We start from the raw sequence: 22,193 nt of genomic DNA, 5'->3' as shown, positions 1-22,193 counted from the left end.
TGCGACCCCGTGGACTGTAGCCCGCCAGGCTCCTCTGTCCATGGAGATTTTCCAGGCAAGAATACTGGAGTGGGTTGCCATTTCCTTCTCCAGGGGATCTTCCAGACCCTAGGAACAACCCCACATCTCCTGTACCTCCTACATTGGCAGGCAGATTCTTTACCACTGTGCCACCTGGGAAGCCTCTGGAATGACTATAGGAATTTATTTATGGATATGTTTGGAGGACTGTCTTCCTCTATGAGACTGGTGCTTCCATGGCTCGAATGATTGATAATATAATGTATTCATCAGCTGCTGGGATTCACCATAGAGAGGGAAGTACTGAAGGTTGAGGGTTAGGAAATTACTGGAGTTATTTCCTAGCGTGGACTGCAGTGGTGGGATCCAAAGCCACAGGTAGAGAGTTTGAGCTCCTCCTGAGGTTTAGTAGAAGGTGGACATGGGTTATGTGGATACAGATGCAGGCAGATTAGATGATGGGAAAGCATGTGGAATTTCACTCCAGATTGCCTCTCCTCTCTCAGCAAAATAAGAAATGATTTCATCTGTTAGGAGTGGGGATAAGAAGGAGGTCCTGGAGGTTTGAGGAAAGAGGAAAAGAATGGAAAAGCAGGAAGTGAATGGACCAGCAGTGTTGCAGGATTGTGGGGCAGCCCAAAAGGTCTATTCGGGGTTAGATGCTGGGAATTTAAATTGCAAAATAAACATCTGGGCAGCTTTGTTGTTGTTTTTGTTGTTCAGTTGCTCAGTGATGTCCGACTCTTTGTGACCCCATGGACTGTAGCAAGCCAGGCTTCCCTGTCCTTCATTATCTCCCAGAGATTGCTCAAATTCATGTCCATTGAGTCAGTGATGCCATCTAACCATCTCATCCTCTGTTGCCCCTTTCTCCTCCTGCCCTCAATCTTTTCCAGCATCAGGGCAGCTAACCACTGCTAAAGCAAGCACACCATTTTGTACTTTGAGTTCCCCAGCCTTAGTTAATCCAAATCTCCTCTCAGTGGAGTTAGGATTTTCTAGTTGAGTTCAATCATGGTAGGAAGGGACATGGCAGTTGAGAAATCTGTGGTAAGAAGAATCCTAGACCCGTCAAAGATGGCCTGGAATCTTTGACTATTTCCTTCACATGTCTAAATCAACTATGCAAATGTGATCAACTTGGGTCTTTGAGACAGCAAGATTATTCTGGATTATCTGGGAGGATCAAAACTAATCACATGAGTACTAAAAAGCAAAGAAACTTTCCTAGCTGTAGTCAAAGAGAGATATGACTTTGGAGGAATAGTCAGAGAGATGCATTGCTGCTGGCTTTGATGATAGAGGAAAGGGCCACAAGTCGAAGAATGCAGGCAGCCTCTAGAAACTAAAGAAAGGCAAGGAAACAGATTCTCACTAGAGCCTCTAGGACGGAATGCAACCCTGCTGACACCTTGCTTTTAGCAAGTGAGACTCATTTCAGACTTCTGGTCTCCAGAAATGTCAGTAATAAATTTAAGTCATTTTAGCCACTAAGTTTGTGATCATCTGTTACAGCACCTGTAAGAAACTTTTACAGTTTACAAGACAGTGATTATAGTCTCAGACCATGGAATCTAAGCTGAATAAGAAGAGAAGTTAGAAATAAATGTAAAAAACATATTTTTCTTAAGAAGAATCAATTATATAAAGATATCAATTATGCCCTAAATTATCTGTAAACTGGACATGGTTCCGGAAAACATACTTAAAGAATTAATTTTTGCAATATCACTAAATTGATCCACACATCATCTTGGCAAATGAAAGTATATGAAAGTAAGTAGACGGGGGAAACTCTGAAAAAGAGGTCAAGCAGAAATTATCCCTGGCCATTTATTAAATGTTATAAAACGAAAGCAATTAAAAGAATATTGTACTGCTTCACAACAGGCAGATCAATGGAAGATAATAGAGTTCAGAATTGAGCTAAAATAAATGTGAGAACTTATGACATAAACATTGCATTTCTTATCAGGGAGAAATGATGGATTATTATTGTATTTGTGACAATGAGACTACCATTGAGAGGAAAAATTGATATTCTGACCTTGCTCCTTATATCAAAATAAATTGATGTGGAAGAAAGATTTGAAGATTTAAAAAATGAAACTATGAATGCACTAAAACAAAACATAGCTAGATATTAATATATTTTTACATAGAGGAAGTCACTACACAGAAAACATAGAGTGACCTGTTTCACTACATTTAAAAAAGAATAGAATCATCTGTGTGGGAAAAAAGTAAATAAACAAATAAATAGAAATGTATAACACATTTGAAAAACTAAAGGCTAACTTCTCTAAGATAAAAAGCTTTATTACAAATTAATATGAGAAAGAAAATAATTAAAATGTGGACAAATTATATGCATCTCACAGGAAAAGAAATTCAAATGATTTATAAATATCTGTAAAGGTGCTCTCACCCTCATATTCATTTAGGAAATGCAAGCTCAACAACAAGGAGATTATTTTTTCCTCTTAGATTGGAATGACTCCAAAAGTTGGATAGTATATTTTCTCAGAAAACAGACTCTCATATACTGTTGATAATCTAATTGTTGCAGCAGCTTTCAAGGCAGTTTGACAACGCTGGGCTTCCCAGGTGGTGCTAATGGTAAAGAACCTGCCTGCCAATGCAGAAGACCTAAGAGTCACGGGTTCAATCCCTGGGTCAAGAAGATCCCCTGGAGAAGGGCATGGCAAGCCACTCCAGTATTCTTGCCTGGAGAATCCTATGGACAGAGGAGCCTGGCGGGCTAGAGTCCATAGATTGCACAGAATCAGATACGACTGAAGGGACTTAGCTAGCATGCATGCAACTTTGAAATGACCCAATAAAGCTACTTCCACAAATGTATCTCACAGATATATACTTGTAAAGATAGGCTATATATATATTAGTCGAGATAGGCTAACCACTTAGTACCTTAATAGTATAAAAGTGTCTTTCAGGCACCATCTAATGCAGGTTGGCCATAATGATCAGGAGAGTGGACTGTCCGCCACACAGTCATGCAGGAACCTAGGATTCTCCAATCTTGTGATTCCTCCCTTCTCTATATCTATTCAGCCAGAAGACACACACAATAAAAATGAGTAAGATTTACATAAACCTTGTAAGATGACTGATGAGTTTAATTTGTTACCCCCATCTAGACTTAAGCCATTCAATGAGGAAATTTTGAAGATGCTATAGAGAACCTAGTGTAGAAATAAGGGTGTCTTTCAGTGGGAGGGATCGTATCTATCAGTAGAGTTTTCCTGTGAGCTTGAGATTTTCCCATGGAGGCAACCATGGAATGTTTCTACCTGGTCAAAGGCTGCTCTTGGCATAGGCTCTTGAATCAGACTGTCTAGTCTATAAATGGGTTAATCCTTAACAGCAGACCCAGGAGACAAATGCAGAGATCATGATCAAGAAATTAAACATCTAATGGCCTTCACGGGCTTCCCTGATGGCTCAGTACCAAAGACTCTGCCTGCCAATGCAGGAGACTCAGGAGATCGGGGTTCAGTCCCTGGGTCAGGAAGATCCCTTGGAGGAGGAAATGGCCATCCACTCCAGTATTCTTGCCTGGGAACTCCCATGGACAGAGGAGCCTGGCAGGCTACAGTCCGTGGGGTCGCAAAAGAGTTGGACATGACTGAACAACTAAAAAACAACAATAGCAACAATGCTTTTCACGAACTTGTCGCATCAACTGAGTTGTGTTTATGTATTAGGTTCAGTTAATATGGATATTCAATTTAGATAGCATTTTAATACAAATGGTCTAAGACAAGGGTTAGTGAACTGGCACCCACTGGCCAAACTCAGCTCACCATCTGTTTTTGTAAATACAATCTTATTGGCACACAGCTATGCTTATTCATTTACGTATTGCCTATGGCTGCTTTTGAGCATCAGTGGCAGAGTTAAATAGCTGTGAGTCCTTATGCCTCACAGAGTGTCAAACATTTACTATCTGGCCTTTTACAGGAAAGAAAAATTGCTGACCTCTGCTCTAAGGTAAAATGAAAGGAAGTGACTGGTTGATGCCCAGTATGTAAAGGAGGTTAGTGTAGGTGATATGGCTTAACCTCATTATAATGGAAACTAAATATTTAAAGCTGAATAGTTTCACAAGAGAGAAATACATATTCAAGTTTTCTTCAGTACTGTTTTTTTCTTCACTTAATTTCTGGTATCAACATTGAGAAAGGCTTTGTTTACATATTTTGAAAACAGTATCATGGAATGAGGAATAGCTGATGGTTTAAGAAAATGTGGACAATAGTCTAATAAAAGAGTACCCTGATGCCTCAAAATTGCTCAGTTATATGGCTTCCTTATGAAATGGTCCCTCACCATTGTCCCTCAGGCTGTGTAAAACCCAAATAAACAACTCAATGAAATCAAGAGAATGACATTCTTGGTTGGTTAACACTGCAGCTGTCTTTGGTTTGTAATTTGAATGTTGATTTTAAAAAATAAGGGCAACCTGGTGGACAAGGCAATTGATCTTGGGTGTTTGTGTAACAACACTAGACAGAAACTATAACTGTTCAATTTCTGCATTATCCCTGCTGCTGTTGTCCACTTGAAGAGGTGAAATGCTAGAACTGTTTATCAGAGCTTTCTGTGTAACTATGGGTTGCTTGAAAAATTCATTTGCGATTTTTGCCCAACCCAATAAAAATGAAGTTGAAACCTACTTTCAGATCCCTAAACTCCAGTGTAGGTAAAAATGCTGATAGGAAACAATCACCAAATAGGGTGACCAAAAAATAATGTTAGACCACTGGGCTCAGCAAATGTCTCTAGTGTATGAGCTGTAGAGGTAGTTGCATCTTTTATGTATGTGTTCACAGTCATCAATGCTGTGATCGCCCCAGAGAGTTGTGATTTCCCATGGGATGAGGCTATTTCTTATTTGTTTCTGAATCTGGAACACTGGTTATACTGCGCAATGCTCCAGTGACTCTCAGCAAAATCTTTGAGGAATGCATGAAAACATGTATGCATACCTGTATATTTACCTTTAAAAGTAAGCTCCTGACTTCCCTCTTCCCTACCTCTCTGAAGACCACCAATCATCTTTCTCTTGTGTTCTACAGGATCCTCAGTAATGATTTTGAAATGGCAGTGCTTCCCTATTGCTTCACCCTATGCCCAGTTTCCGACTTTGATTGATGGTCCCACAGGGTTGACAGGATATTTGAGCAAAGTAATAACCATGTTGAGCTGAAAACATCGCCCAACGTTTTATAATCTCAAGAAAAGTCATTCGTCATCATCATCATTATCATATAATCACCATATCACTTTGTCTTGTATCTACCCTCAATCCTAGGTCACCCTGTCATTATGTCTCACTTTAACTATAACCATAGACTCTGCTTTCCTCAATTCAAGACTTCTCTCCAATTCTGCCCACTACACCTAAAAAGCAGCAGAGTAATCTTCAACCACAGAATCTATTCCTTTGTTGAAAAACCAACTCCCAAGGCCCCCCTTGCCTACTGAGGTTACTATCAAAGCTATTTGCAATACTCTTTCACTTAAAGAAGGAATCCACTCGGTTTGTAGCCTGGGCTGAGCATGCCCCACAGATTTAAGTTTGTCTTAGAGGAGAAGGTTTCAAACTTCTTGTCCAAAATCTATAGTGAGAAATACGTTTTACATCTCAGCCCATCAAACACACAAGCCAAATAAATGATGCTTATTGTTATCTGAGATACACCTCTACAATGTTCTCTTCTATGAGCCACTAAATTTTCATGATTCATTAATAAGTTATGACCCACAGTTTGAATAATGCAATCTTGCAAAGCAGATGGAATGGAGAAGAGATGATCACAAAGAACAAAAAAATGTCAGCATAGAAAACTTTCACTTGTTTGTTACTGTGGTCCTTAGGGCCTTGGTAAGATGGGTGGGTCAGTTTCCCTAGGGCCACAGAAAGAGGCTAGATCCTCGGCCTAAGCATCTAGTGCCTTCTCTACCTGGAGCCCAACAGTGGAGTGTCACCCAGGGGCTTCCGTGCCACTTCACTGCTCCCTCACCTATACCAAGCTGGGCGTACAGCCTGAAGGAGGGGTCTATGTGGAGTATTAAGTTCTGAAGAGGTAGAAACCTCTGACAGAAGCTATAATGTCATGTCAAAAATAATCCACAGGGACTTCCCTGGTGGTCCAGTGGTTAAGAATCCACCTCCCCCAATGCAGGGGACATGAGTTCGATCCCTGGTGTGGGAAGATGCCACATGCTGTAGGACAACTAAGCCTGCACACCACAACTAACGAAGCCCAAGCACCCTAGAGCCTGAGCTCCACAACAAGAGAAGACACTGTAATGAGAAGCTCGCGTGCTAGAACTAGAGAGTAGGTCCCGAGCACTGTAACTAGAGAAAGCCTGTGTGCAACAGCAAAGACCCAGGGCAGCCAAAAGTTAAAAAAAAAAAAAGTAGTCCATATCCTCAAGGAGTTCTTAGTCTGTTGCTAGAGAAAGCACAGATACATCAACTGTGTTAAAACCCAGAGCAAGGGATAGCATCCTATCCAAGTGACCTGTGGAGGCCCTGACAGATAGAAGTTGCCTTATCTACCTATTCCAGGAAAACCCAGAAGTGACAGCCAGGTTTCGCTGCAGGTTTGTTTTGTTTTGTTTTGTTTTGAAATTTTCTTCTTGGATGCTCTCCTCTATACCCCAGGGCTTTTACCACGTCAAATTCTCGAGTGTGTGCTGCTCTATGATTCTGTTCTGGTGCCAAGCAGGCAAGTCAGTGCAATAGTCAGTGGGTATTTAAGCCATATGTTTTGTGCCTTCATGTTCACAAATGGCTTCCTTCATGTTCTCAGACAATATAGGTTTCTATCTGAGCTCTTGTCCCTACTGATTACATTTACATGTATGGATATATCTTTGTTGGAGTAGCAGCTATTACTGCACAAGGCTTTGGCATCTTGAACAAAACTTTTGTCACTGCATTTTCTGAAATATTCTGGCACCTTTCAAACATTTCAAGACTACACTGTTTTCTCTTTTGGGATCATGGCCCAAAAGTAAACTTGATAATTACCCAGAATGTCCCATCCTTGAAATATGAATAGGAGCTTCCATTTTTGCTTTTTTCTTTGTTTCCCTTTGGGCAAAACAAAGGCAAATAAGTATTAATTGAAATTAAATACTGAGTGTTTTTTTTAAATCCATCAAGCTTTCTAGATAATTTGAAATTGAGCCCTCAAGATGATTTAAAAATTCAATCAGTGGATGTCTCTAACATATTTGTAAGTGGAAAGCTGTGGGAAAGTAGTTTAAGGAGGTCTTCATTGAAAATTGGAAAGGGCAAATTACAGCCCACAGGCCAATTTCAGCCCACTGCCTGTTTTTGTAAATAAATTTTTATTAAAATGCAGCATACTCATTTGTCTCTGTATTGTCTAAGGCTACTTTAGTGCTTCAACAGCAGGGTGGAATAGTTTTGGCAGAGACCATGTGGCCCACAAAGCCAAAAATATTTGCAGGCTAGACCTTTACAGAAAAAACTTGCTGACCTCTGATTTAAGAGATTAACATTAATTAATTTGATATTGTAATTCACAGTTATTATCCATGTGATTGGTCAACTATACCATCCCATTCATTTCATTTTCTTCACTATCTTAGTTTTATTTTTCAATAATTGAGTGTTTTTTTTAGTTATCAGATCTTCATAACTCTCAGATGTTTTAGTGTTTATATTATATGTGATCAAATATTTTTTCTTCAAAGTGAGTAATAAATTCCTTTGGTGAAACTAAACAAGAAAGAAATGTCAATATTTTAATGAGTTGCTTACACAACTGAAGCCACCATGCAAGTTATAGGAATGTAAGTTATGCATCAGATGGGTGACTTTAATAATGTTTATCTCCAGCATGGGTTGATTTTTAGCCTTATTATTACTATCTGGTTTGATAACTGAGCATTTAGCTATCTTTGTCTTTAAGGACTTCACTTATTTACAGATTTGCAGTTCTTTGTAGTCTAATCTTCCTGTTCCTGCCCTCCTTCCTTATCTCAGATGCCTTTCAAATCCAAATCTTCTAGGACTGCCTGCATTATCTGACAAGGCTAGTGTAAATATAACATCCTGCTACAGTTTTGAATTAATCCACCATTAAAGATGCTTTGGCTGCAAGTGACATATAGCAAAGCAATTGGCTATATTTCTTTACTAGGAGCCCACAGATAGGCTGATTCCAGGACTTATTAATTCAGCGGCTTCCACCTTTTCTCTCTGCCCCAGTCATGGATCACTTCCTTCTTTGTCTGGCTTCCCTCGTCAAAAAATGACTGTGGTGGCATCGGTATCACTGCTTCGGTGGCGGCATGAAGAGGCAGAGAAGAGCAGTGACCCTTCAGCAAGTATTTTTTAATAGCAAAAAAGGATTTCCGCTGCTGTCTCCTAGCAGGCTCCCCTCCCTTCTCAACCCCTAGAATTGCAACACCTGCCAGTGCCCAAATCAGTATGGCAGAAAGAACTAGACTTAAGATTCCTTTCCTGAGCCTGGGGTGAGAACTCATCTCGGGATGCATGACCACACAGAGGGTGAGCACCTAACAAAACAGGGGAAGAAACAATTGGATGGGGGGTGGAGTAGGATAAAGATGGGTTTAGATTAGAAACTATTTTTGTCCATAACAGCAATGTCATCTGCCATCGCAAACAAGCAGTAGGGAGGAAACCATTCTTAAATTGGTTTGCATTCGTGTCTAACAGTGTTTTGCTTTTGCTGCTCAGGAAGTAATTAAGAAGCTGAATGGAAAGGATTAAAGATTTAATCATAGCACAGTTACTTGTATGGTATTTCTATAGCATAAGGGGCTTCCCTGGTGGCTCAGCAGTAAAGAATCAGCCTGCAATACAGGAGGCCCAGGTTCGATGCCTGGGTTGGGAAGACCCCCGGAGAAGGAAATGGCAACCCACTCCAGTATTCTTGCCTGGAGAATCCCATGGACAGAGGAGCCTGGTGGGCTACAGTCCTTGGGGTCACACAGAGTTGGACACAACTGAAGCGACTTAGCAAGCATACATATCATAAAGAACTACTCAAATGGTTCAAAGAATAATCAAAAATAGGAATGGGAAAGGAAAGGATGAGGAGCTTAATAGTCTTCATCCAATTGTACCATTGAGCCAGTGACTGAATCTATGACAGCTGTTTTCATGACAGCAACTGGCAGAAATTTGGAGGCGTTTCCAAGGATTAAAGTCTATGACTTAAAGATAATTGATTCCTTTCTTGCTTATTCATTATGAAATGGTATCTATCCAGAGAAGGTAGGTAGCATTAGCTCCTTAGAGAGATCAAAAATCACACCATATGTCAATGCCCTTGTCTGAGTCTTTTCAACTTGACCTGCAAGCTTTGGCTTTAAAACAAGTAATGCTGAAACACCTCTAATTTGCAATTTTATATCCTTGAGTTACCGATCTAGGGTATTTCTTTGGGATGAATGCTTTCTGTCTTTTTGTTCTCCTACCTCCTTGCTTTCCTTTACGCTCCAGGAAAAAAAATAAAACTTAAGGAAATGACTTGCCAAAAGCCATTTTTCTTGTCCTGATATTTGGACACTTTTGTTTCTGCAAATACAATACCTCCATAGACTAAGTTAAAAATACTGTTTTCAACTCAATGTATGCACAATAAGAGTTGCACATTCAAGAGCCTGGAAGGGCAGACTAGCTCCTAGTTTGAGAGAAGGTAACAGCAGAGCTGTTCTTTTGGATCACGAGCTTATACCTTTATTTATTTATTTTTTTCTTAACTCATAGTACTTGAAAGTGGAAAAAATGACAGCAAGGAAAAGGTCCTTGTAGGGTATAATTTGTTCACGACCAGTTATTACAGTAAGCAGTGATTACACAGAATGCCTGGTTAAGGAAAAAACCATAGTTGAGCTTTTAAGCCCATGGCATCCAAGCCATGCAGACAGCTTTTCTACCTCACATTTTGGTAGAATAACGAGACATGCTGGACAAGTCAAATAGTTCAATGTTTTCTGTCCTAGAACCTTACTTGTTTTGAGGTTCAAGAATCTACAAGGTCTTTTTTTTTTTCCTCTTGAGAAAAAATTTCAGAACTAATTACCTTGCCAAATAATTTACACGAAAGGAGAAAGGTTTCTTAGTGTTTAGTTTAGCTGGAAGCATGGTGACCTCCAAGAGCTGTCTTTCTTTACAACAGTGAGTCTCACAGAATGTTCTTAGTTTCTGACCACAGCTTTGATAATTTCACCGCCACTTCAACATGTAAACTGTGGGGATTACTACATTTCTCAAGTACTTTGGGGAGCCTTGGCCCTAAGGGAGACATCAGCATTGCTTAAGAATACCGTAAATATTTCCTTCCCCAAGAAACACAGACACTTTGGAAATTAGATTTTGAAAACTCTAATCCACAAGGTGATAGCAGGATGAAGAAATAGTGTTGGATAGATTGGAATTTAAACCAAGAAGAATGACTCAGTGACCCGGTTTCTACCTGCTTTCCATTTCAATCAAGGTTAATGGAAAAAATGCCAAGGATAAGGTGATACATAAATGGAAACTTTAACCTATATAGATTTGATTAAATAACCAAGAGTCCATTGCATGAAATATTTCTTGAAAATAGCATGAATATCTCTATATACAGTGAGATTCAAAGTTGACTGAAAGGCAGAGCCAGTTTGTGCTCCAACACATTGTTTGTCACTTTTTCCACGTAGATTGTTTTCTTCCAGAATTCTTGCTTTTCACTCTCTAGAGCCGTAGTTCCCACTAGAGAAACTATCAGGGTCCCCCCCTGAATTTGAGATTTTCTCATCTTTTTTCACCAGTAGAACACTTGCTTGATAAAAGTTTGGATTACTAGGAATAAAACACTAAGAGACTTAGGACAAGAACGGATTTCCTAGACTCAGCAGGCACCATGTGATATATTGGGAGAAATCCCCACCAAAATTCAAAGGCTCCTGAAAAGGGTAATTTCATCCTTTAAGACTGAATTTGAGGAGCTTCCCTGGTGGCTCAGTAGTAAAGAATCCACCTGCCAATGCAGGAGATACATGTTCAATCCCTGATCCGGGAAGATCCCACATGCCACACAGCGGCTAAGCCCAGGCGCCACGACTACTGGGCCTGAGCTCTGGAGCCTGGACAGTGCACCCTGCATCATCCCTTACGGAGGTTACTTGTTTTAGAATAGAGGACAGAGCCCTCCTTTGGCTCCTGTCCTAAATATCTGGGGTTAATCCCAATTTAACTCTTAGGCCAGAGGGTCTCACTGGCTCCAGTGGTTCCCATATCCTAGGATTGTTGCCACATTTCCGGCCAAGAAGCAGAGGTGGCCACTTTCCTGGTAATTACTACTCTTTCCTGTCCAGGCTGCTCTCCTTTCCTCTTCTTTTGATGTACTTTGAATATGAAGCAGGCAACTTGAAGTGGCAGGGGCTCTTTTGAACTCATTCCACTGCACATGCGTGTGGCAGTAACTGGTTCCATTGTCCAGCTTGAATTTTCCTGGAATATGATCTGGACTAGCGTTTTGGTTGCCCAGCTCTCATCAGTTCCTATATCATTTTCCAATGCTGATTTATTTAGCCAAATTAACTTACATCAATGAGATTAGTTATCCAAAAACACTAGACTTGGAGTGTGGGCCCAACGAATGGCCTTCAGGTGCCAGGGACCATAAATAATATTATTACTTCTTTGACAGAGCTCCAAACTGGAAATAAACTATCTGGTATAGTCTTTCACTTGCCTTATTTTGGGGAGATCTGTGGCTTGAGAGCCATCGAAAGGGGATGCAGATGAGAACAAAGGATGAATTTTAGTTTTAGTGAAGGATTAAACATAGTTTTAGTAACTGCTTTTATAAGACATCCACAGATTGTAACTGTGGATTGTAACTCACCTAATGTACTTTCACACATCCAATTTAAAACTACATTTTGGTTTATCAGAATAGGCATCAGAACATGAAAAGTAAACAGATTCTGTACTAATCAGTGTTCTTGGATGCACATGACAGGTACAAAGTCTAGATAAACTTAAAAAGAAAAACGATTTAGAGAACCTAAGAAATAGGAAGTATCTAAAGATCATCTAACTAGCCACATATGAAAACATCACCAGTGCCATAAAAACAGATCTGGTCAAGCCTCTCAACTGTCCACTCCCTTTCCAGAAAACATGCTACACAGAATGGCAGATAAATGGATTCTTTATATTGGCCTAGACACATGTTTTCTTTCCGATCAGAGGGATATGATTAGGAAGATTATTTCAATAGTTGCAGCTAGGTCAGAAACTGGCTTGTGAGTCACCTTCTTCCCATAAAGTTCAGCTTTATGTGTGTGTTTCAGAAGTACTTAAATGAGCACTACAAGCCTCCACTTTCTCACATGCTTGACAAATGAGTCTTCGGCCTTTGCTTGAATTCACCTAGTGCCGGGGGGAAAGGGCATTAAAAAAAAACAAAACAATGCTTAATTTGGGAGTCATTTTTGATTGGCAGAAAAGTTACCAAAATAATAGAGTCCCCCTATGCCCTTCACCCAATTCCCCCTAATGACAGCATCTTTTATAACCTTGGTGCCCTTATCACAACCAAGAAACCAACATTGGTATGTTATTCTCACCTGAACTACAGACTTTGTTTGGGTTAGCTGCTCAGTCATGTCAGATTCTTTGCAACCCCATGGAATTCTCCAGGAGAGAATACTGGAGTGGGTTGCCATTCCCTTCTCCAGGGAATCTTCCCAACCCAGGGATCAAACTTGGGTCTCCCGCGTTGCAGGCAGATGCTTTATTGTCTGAGCCTCCAGGGAAGCCACACTAGATTTCAACAGTTTCCCCACTAATAATATCCTTTTTCTGTTCCAGGATCCCATTCAGGATACTACATGCATTTAGCTGAGCATTATTTTTTCTTTTTCTTTTTTTTTAAATAACAAGCATTTCTTATGTTATAATTTCTGGGAATACCTTACCCTGGTTGTTCCGGTTCAGGTTCTGGTTTATGTTTCCATCCAGCTGACCCATGGCTGCAGTCATCTGAGTGCAGTCATCCTCTGTGACTGGCCTGGAGGATCATGGTTCAGGCTCGCTCACCCGGCTGCTGGCTGGAGACTCCTCTTCCTCACCACAGAGCCCTTTGCAAAGGGCTCCTCATGCCGTGGTTCCCCCCTGCCTCAGAGTGAGGGCCCCAAGACAGAGAGCGTCCAAGAGTGAAGCCACAGGGAGCAGCGCTTTTTTGTGAGGCTACACATTCCACTGCTGAGCAGTTCCATTTACCCCCAAAAGTGTCTTCCTACAATTTCCTCCCGAATCCTAGTTCTGGCCAATGAAGGGCTGGCCAGTAGGTCTCTTCACCCCCACCATGTTTAGCCCTCTTAAAAAAAGAAGAAGAAGAAGAAATGGTCTCCCCAAGTCTTCCCTGAATGCTAAAGATGCTCCATTCACACAACTGTTCCCCACCAGATGACACGATCTGGTGTCCCCCTCCCTGCCCCCAACCCCATCAGAGGAGAAAAAAAAAAAAAAACATCATGGAAAGAAATAAAAAGTTGTTGACTCACGGAGTTTGCTATATCCCCCTACCTGTAATCAGGACTTTGGTATAAAGATAGCTATAGGCAGACTCACGTTTCTTTATAAATTAATGGAACTTGTTACTGTGTCCAAAATTCATCATTATATATAAAGGCTCATTGATTTGTAAACATTTTTATATTGTTCTTTTAAAAAGAGATACTGAGATTAAAGTTGAGTATTGTGACCAGTCGGAAAATGACAATGTTTTCTAGTTCAGATGTTACATGGTTTGACCCATAGCTATTCTCTAGATAGAGTTATGCACAGACCACTGGTGGTCAACCAGAGTGGTTTTGTCCCTGAGGGACACTTGGTCATGTCCAGAGGCCTTATCATTTGTCACAACAGAGAATGGGTGGGTGTTCTGGCATCTGATAAACTAAAGTCAGAGATGCTACTAAATACCCCCCTGTAGAGAGGACAGCCCCTCAGGACAGAGTTATCCAGCCCCACATGTCATTCATGCCAAGGCTGAAAAAGTGTGGCATAAATTATTTGCAGTTTCTAAAGGGCCACTTCCCATTCTGCCACCTAAGTGTGTCTTTTTTATGTCATTTTTTCCTCACTCTGTAACTGAGCTCCCCTCACTGCCTATGAATTCCTTTGGTTTGCGTTCTCTAAGAGACTGTTTTTCTGGTGCAAGTAAATAGCGAGGCAGCTGTGGTTGGGGAAAGTGGGAGAGGTGCTGCCAAAAAGCATTCCTTCAACTTTTCTCCGCAGGAATTTTTTTGAAGATTTGAAGCAAGCTAGAACCTCCCTTTTAGGCTAGGATGGAGTTGCAAACTCCAAGGCTTGCCAGGTGTGCCATGGCTCAGGGGCATGGGTGTCTCTGCTGGCCTGCGGGGAGTGTGAGGACTGCGGGACTGGTGCTGCCAGTTCTCACACCTTCCTTAAGAGGTCGGGAATCCAGACACATATGTGAACTTCCCAAGATTTCACCTTAGAGCTTAAGTTTTTGCAAATCTCCATGTGACTTTGAGATGATCATACTGAGTAAGTAAGCCAGACAGAGAAAGACATATGATATCACTTATATGTGCAGTCTTTTAAAAAAAAGGTACAAATGAACTTATTTACAAAACAGAAATAGATATAAGGACATAGAAAACAAACTTATGGGGAACCATAAGGGGAAAGGAAGGGAGAGAGAAATTAGGAGTTTGGGATTAACATATACACACTACTGATATATACAATAAATTATGAACAAGATCCTACTGTATAGGACAAGGAGCTCTACTCAATATTTTGTAATAACCTATAAGGGAAAAGAATCTGAAAAAGAATACACACATACACATGCATATATATATACATATGTATGTATAACTGAATCACTTTGCTCTACACTTGAAACTAACACAACATTGTAAATCAACTATACTTCAATTAAATCAATCAATTAATCACTGTGCAGGCTAAACAACCCGAGTAGTGGGGTGAAGATCTGGGTATGGTCATGTCAAACCCACTGGACTAGTTCTGTGGGTTTTAGAAGAGGATTTTGTCCCCAGAGTTGCACTTAGTTCTGTTTGACTTCATTTCATGTCTCAGGCAATTTGCACAGGCAGTTTCTTCTCCTTTCCAGTAATGTGATCTTTATGGAACTCTGTGAGTGAAGGAATTTCAAGGGACTTAAATGTTGATGCCCAGTCCCATATCCAGGTGCATCTCTGAATTTGGCTGTCTACATCCATTTTCTGCTATTGCTTCACTAAGGAATGGGCCTTAGCATGTTCTTGCCCATCACTCAGACTTCTTGTAGGGCAGAGTCTAAATGACCCTCACAGATGAACCGCCACTGTTTTACAAATACCTCCAGAACCATCTCCCATGATGCAGAGGCCTAGTGACCTTAAACAAAGGATTTTCAGCTTCTCATCACAAGTATCTGAGTTCTCCTAGTCACCCCTCTCAAGACAGAGTCAGGATTTTTAGAAAGAGCTGTATTAGGAGTTTGGATTTCAGTTCTACCACCTACCAGTCCTGTGATTTGGGGACAATTTCCTTTAGTTCTCTGATGTTAATTTTCTCAACTGCAAGATGGATAGATCAAAAGGCTACATGAGTAGATTGTATGCTGATATGTATTAGATGATATCATACATGCAAAAATAATTGATGCCCATCCTGGTGAACATTTAGAACTCAAATATTGTTAGTTTCTCTTTCCTCTATAACTCTGTATTACTTTGGACATGGTGCTCCCAGTATCTGGTCTTTAATGTCTCCTCCCTCAAACAGACACCATATTTTCCTCCCTACAGTGAGAAATCAAGAGCACCAGTTTGGTGTGGGCTAGTACTGGGTGCAAGTTTAAATTTATCCCTTACCAACTTCTGCCCTGGACAAGTTACTTAACCTCTCCTAACATCATCTATAAAATCCCAAAATATAATAGTGTGAGCTTTGTAGAGCTGCTATGAGAATGTAATGAATGAGACCAAGGATGCTCAACTTCTAGTACATACTCCAAAATCACTAGCTCTTCATTGTCCCTGTATGCCTGTGTCACAAGGAAGTCATGCTTGCTGGATGAGATCATGGGCATTCAGAAACTTAGAAAAGTTAGAGGTGTGAGAACTTTCTGGTGGTTCAGGAGTTTCTTGCTGAGTTTGCAGCCCCATTCAGTTAGTGTAATTTTTACATTGGTGCCATTCCATAAACATGACAAAGTCTTTTGTTATTTTTATTGAGGAATAACATATATATAGTAATGTAAATAAATATGAATGTCCACATGTACAACTCAATGGGTTTTTAATATGTATAGCTCATGGATCATGCAACCAACAACCAGATCAAGATAAGGAACAATCCAAGCACACCGGGAGGCTCCTTCGTGCCCCTTTGCAGTCAGTCGCCATCCCCCAAAAGCAACCCTTACTCTTCTGTCACCAAAAATGAGTCTTTCCTTGGACAATATTTTTTACCCTTACTATCTCTAGAATCAACTTAATATGGAAAATACTCTTTAATAACCTCTATTCTCTGAATCTGATCTTATCTGATTAAAATTAGGAATTGTATACTTCAGTGGCCCTGGGCTCTCCCTGGAACCAACCCAAAACCTCCGTCTGACTTCTGGTCATAGACAGTGCTGACAAGTCCTCTTGGCGTGCCCTGGTCTGTGCTCTTTACCTGGAGGGGGACAAAAGCCTAGGAGATACGGTTCTACCCTCAGAGAACTTCTCATCTAGCTAGAGAAACCACCACTACCTGAAAGCAAGTGAGACCATGAAAAGCCTCTCCTAAGGGACGAGCTCATGTTTTGTTGTTCTCAACTCTCCAGAGACCCTGTTTGGTACTGGCCTCTCCCAAGAGGGCTAGATTAACCACACTCCATACCAATGACTCCTTTGCTCTGTGGTCACTTGGATGTGGAAGGCTTGCTGTCTTGCCACCTGCTATTGTTTCATGTATGTCTGTGGGCTCTCCCATCTAGGATGTGGTCTCCTGCAGGCACATGGAGGGCAATCCTCTAGTGCTTGTTCCAAGATGCCTTTGATCAGGATGTGTGACCCCAATTTTCTCTCCAGGTCACTGTAGCCCATAAGATGGTACCCACTCTGGGACCAGTTAGTAAGCATATTGTTGTTGTTCAGTTGCTAAGTCATGTCCGACTCTTTGTGACTCCATGGACTGCAGCCTACCAGGCTCCTCTGTCCTCCAGTATCTCCCAGAGTTTGCTCAAATCCATGTCCATTGAATCAGTGATACTATCTAACTGTCTCATCCTCTGCCACCCCCTTCTCCTTTTGTCTTCAGTCTTTCCTACCATTGGGCTATTTTCCAATGAGTCAGCTCTTCACATCAGGTGATCAAAGTATTGAAGTTTCAGCTTTAGCAACAATTCTTCCAATGAATATTCAGAGTTGATTTTCTTTAGGATTGAATGGTTTGAGCTCCTTGCTGCCCAAGTCACTCTCAAGAGTCTTCTCTAGCACCATAATTCAAAAGCATCAATTCTTTGGTGCTCAGCCTTCTTTATGATCCGGCTCTCACATCTGTGCATGACTACTGGAAAAACCATACCTTTGACTATACGGACCTTTGTTGGCAAGGTCCTTTGCTTCTTAATGCACTATCTAGGTTTGTCACAGCTTCTTTTAATTTCACGGTGCAGTCACCATCCTCAGTGATTTTGGAACTCAAGAAAATAAAATCTGTCACTGCTTCTATTTGCCATAAAGTGATGGGACTAGATGTCATGATCTTAGTTTTTTTTTTTTTTCTTTTTTAATGTTGAGTTGCAAGCCAGCTTTTTCACTCTCCTCTTTCACCCTCATCAAGAGGCTCTTTAGTTTCTCTTCACTTTCTGCCATTAGAGTGGTATCATTTGCATATCCAAAGTTGTTGATATTTCTCCCAGCAATCTTGATTCCAGCTTGTGACTCATCCAGCCTGGCATTTCACATGTACTCTGTATATAAGTTAGATAAGCTGGGTGACAATATACAGCCTTGACATACTCCTTTCCCAATTTGGAACCAGTCAGTTGTTCCATGTCTGGTTCTAAGCATATGCTCATCACTATTTGCATTGTAAAAACATTACTGTGCAGTATGGATAGTCAGGAAGCTTAAATTACTTTCAAAGATGGAATGGCCCTTATCACACTTTCTGGCATCCGAGGACTGATGGGTTGAACATAAACTGTTCTGTATGGTTGTAAGCGCATGGTACGGCAGTCTCTTGAGCAGATTGTCTGTGCTCTATGGGAACAAAAGACATTCTTCAAAAACTGAAGAATCAATCAGCAAACTACTGATGGATCGCAAGGAAGGAGTGAGCAGTTTTATTGCACAGCTCTGTTTGTTTTTCCTGAGGATTTTAAATGAGAAATTTCCTTACACGTTATTGCACATCATCCATCATTTTGTTTAGTTGCCTATTAATAACATTCACCTCTGTCTATTTAGGGGCATTTTAAAGAATGTGCCTTCAGTGCAGGAGACCTGGGTTCAATTCCTGGGTTGGGAAGAGCCCCTGGAGAAGAGAATGGCTACCCACTCAAGTATTCTTGCCTGGAGAATTCCATGAACAGAGGAGCCTGGTGGGGTTCACCAAGATTTGAACACAACTGAGCGACTAACACTTTCCCTACCTGCCTCAACAGGGTGAATTTTAGCAAGTATTAATGAATGAAATATGTAATTGAGGCATGAAAGAATACCTTCAGTATGATTCCCTCTCTGGAGGCTTCTCGGGTACTAGCAGTAGTCTACATCTGAACTTGGCTGCTGGTTATGTGAGAGTTGACTTCTTCATTATTACTTACACTGTATATTTATATTTATATTTATATTTATATTTATATACATCTACACATATCCTACATCCTCTAATTAAAAAAAAATTTTAAAATTTGCTCTATCTTAAAAGAAAATGTCTCCTATCCTATATATATTCTGGTTCTTTGACAACTTGTTTGAAATTTAAGATATGTCCACCGGTTATGAAAAATAAATCCCTTAGGATTTAATATATGGTTTAGTTATTCTTCTGGCTCAACTATTAAAATGAAGAGATGCTAGAATTTTTAAAGGAATATGCTCTTAATATAGTCAAATATATTTGGTGATATGAACTAGTGATGAGCAAAGTGTTGTTGTTGTTCAGTCACTAAGTCATGTCTGACTCTTTGTGACCCCATGGACTGCAGCAGCACACCAGGCTCCTTTGTCCTTCACTATCTCCCGGAGTTTGCTCAAATTCATCTCCATTGTGTCGGTGACACCATCCAACCATCTCATCCTCTGCTGGCCTTTCTCTTTTTGCCTTCAATCTTTCCCAGCATCAGGATCTTTTCCAATGAGTTGGCTCTTTGCTTCAGGTAGCCACAGCATTACAAAGTAAAAGATATGTCAGTTCTATTTGAAGAACAGATTAGATTCTTGTGCAGTTAGTATGCTTAATGTCTATATGGTATAATATATCTATATGATAATGTATATGATGTCTATATGATGCAACATATAGAGATTAATGTTTATATGATGTAACAGATCATGGTAGGCCCTGTGGTAAGATCATCTTTTAGACACTGAAGATAAGAACATACACTTGATGAAAGAGATTGATGGCTCTTTGCCACATCACAACTGATTTACATCATTTTCACCTATATATTTCATAACTGCAGAAGTGAAGACTCTCATGAACTATGTTCGTTTAATGGGCATATTCCTTTGCATTTTGAAGGGAAAGAGGGGTTGCGTGTGCCTGTTGATTTTATCGTGATGTCTTCTGACTCCAAAAATTCAGAGAGGAGGCGTGGGGAACATCTGCAGCCCCATGAGGATCCCAGGAATGCTCATTTCTGTTGACGAATGCCTAGTCTGTCTTGTCCTGATATCAGTCTTGCCTTTAAGTTGTATTGGACTCAATCTCTTGCTTTACTACACTATTAAAGATATCTTGTGAAAAATAACAATTCTTAATCCCCTTTTAAACCCAAGTTTCCTTGCAGCATGGGCTGCATTTCTACTGATGGGTAGCAGTGCAGAGTCCTGACTTGCACTTCCTACACATGAAGTTGATAGCTGCATTATTCCAAAACACATTCTCACTATGATAACTGCCAATATTTTATGGTGACATACTAGGAATTCATTTGCAGCTGCCTACTGATATGGGAGGTATCTATATTCTTTAGTGAGTTAATCAGTGAAGTACATTTGTTGCAAGTGCATATATAAGATGCTGAAAGGATAAATGCCTTATTTATTCTAGTAAAAATTAGAAACAGCCCAAATGGCCATCAGTGGGGGTGATGGGGAATGGTTAAGTTATGGTATAGCCATACTATGGAATACTATGAAACCCGCCTCCCCCAAAAGAGAGTAGATCTGAATTTATGGAATGTGTCAGGCTCCCCATTAAGCACTTTATATGCAACATTTTATTTAATCTTCGCAGGAACTCCATGAAATTCCCATTTTATAGATGAGGACCCTGAGACTTATCCAAAGTCACAGGATTAGTAAATGGTGTAACAATGATTAAATTTGAGTTCTACGGACCCCAAATTCACTTCCTTATTCAGTTACACTCTATTAGCTCATGGATGTCAAAGCTGTGTGTACTGTTGACTCCCCTCTCATGGAGATTTAATTTGAGATGACATTAGGTTGCATACATATGAAAAGACTCATGTAATAGTAAAAGTTAACATATCTAAGTGTCAAAACTAAATGGCTTCTGAAAGAGATAAGTTTCCTGTACTTTCCATGGTTGAAATAGAGTTAAAGAGCATACACCAAGATTCTGGCTATATGTTCAACCCAAGTTAAGAATTTTCACGCATTTTCAAGGCCATTACTCTGTTTAAAATGCCAAATTATGAGTAAAGTGAAAGGTCATGCCTCTGCTCAAATGTATTTATTGAAAATGTAAACTGTCATTTATCTGCTTGTTTTTACAACTTTTCATTTTTTTAATATTTACAGATGGACAAAAGAGAAAGAAATCTTTGAGAAAGAAACTGGATTCACTCGGGAAGGAGAAAAACAAAGACAGAGGTAAAAGACAGAATGAACTAAAGCAAATGTGTCTTCCATAGAGCATACTGGTTGAATTTGCTGGGGTTTTTGAATTGCATTGATTTACGTGGTTCAACTCTATTATGTAAACTGGATTTCTACAGTGGAATGCCATTAAAGGCTGTTTGGGTCTACTCTTTTGTGTTCAAGTGGCCCTGTACTGAATTGATGAGTTCAGTTGGTTTGAGCAAAGTATGATTCATGCCAAGTTCATGGTTCCAATTATGAAGCTGGCCAATTAGCAATGTATAAGGAAAACCTGGGTTGAGTAGTCATGGATAGCATCTCTAACGCTAACCAGCTGTCTGGCAAATCTAGATAGTTAGGCAGGGCTAGTTGAATGAGAAAGAGTTTGGATTTGCCTACCATTTCTACTGGAAAGAAATAGTCTCATCCTCATGGTTAGTGACGATGGGCTGTTGTCAGCATTGTAATGTTAGATCTCAGCATGCTCATTTTTTTTTGCCCTGTGTGTTTTGGGAATGGTTGACTCTCTTCATACTGTCCCCTTCCGTGGATATTTAGAAAACCAATAGTTTAGCCACTCTCTCAGAGGTATTTGTGTTCCTTTTTAACTAATATTCATTGAGGCTGCATAATGGGCACCTGGGCCCCATTAGCCCAGTACATCTTTTTGTGGCTTGATTCTACGTCTTCATATGAAATGACTGCTGAGTGGTGTGGTCATATGAATGTATTTCCATTTTATGTGTCATAGTGAATGAGTGTCGAGTAAGGGAGGCCTTATGTCTTGCCTTGGAGTTCTTTTATATAATGATCAAATTTCTGCTTGAAAAGGCAATGAAAGGCAATGAAATCAAAGGTATAAAAATAAATGCATTGTGATAAGTATTAGACAAGACCTAGATACACCACTGATCCCAGACTCTACACCCATATCTTGAATTGTGCCTAAAGGGTCATGACATCTGGTTCTTGGACTAAAAAGAGATAAAGAATCCTCATAGAACAAAAATGGTATTGATGAACCTATTTGCAGGGAAGGAATGGAAATA

General features: G+C 40.2%; 1 protein-coding gene across 7 annotated transcripts in view; it reads left to right on the top strand.

Annotated features, from left to right (window-relative positions):
- Nucleotides 1-22,193, top strand: part of ARHGAP6 (Rho GTPase activating protein 6) — a 514,399-nt gene that overhangs the window by 433,599 nt on the left and 58,607 nt on the right. For all 7 annotated transcript variants that reach the window (XM_065915770.1, XM_065915769.1, XM_065915772.1 and 4 more), the window contains exon 3: nucleotides 21,085-21,156. In XM_065915770.1, coding sequence (XP_065771842.1) covers nucleotides 21,085-21,156 — 72 coding nt within the window. The remainder of the gene's footprint in view (nucleotides 1-21,084; nucleotides 21,157-22,193) is intronic.

The sequence above is a fragment of the Muntiacus reevesi genome, chromosome X, assembly GCF_963930625.1.
Source record: "Muntiacus reevesi chromosome X, mMunRee1.1, whole genome shotgun sequence".
Classification (NCBI taxonomy): domain Eukaryota; kingdom Metazoa; phylum Chordata; class Mammalia; order Artiodactyla; family Cervidae; genus Muntiacus; species Muntiacus reevesi.
The sequence above is the reverse complement of the archived record's forward strand: the minus strand, read 5'-3'. Positions and strand labels throughout refer to the sequence as shown.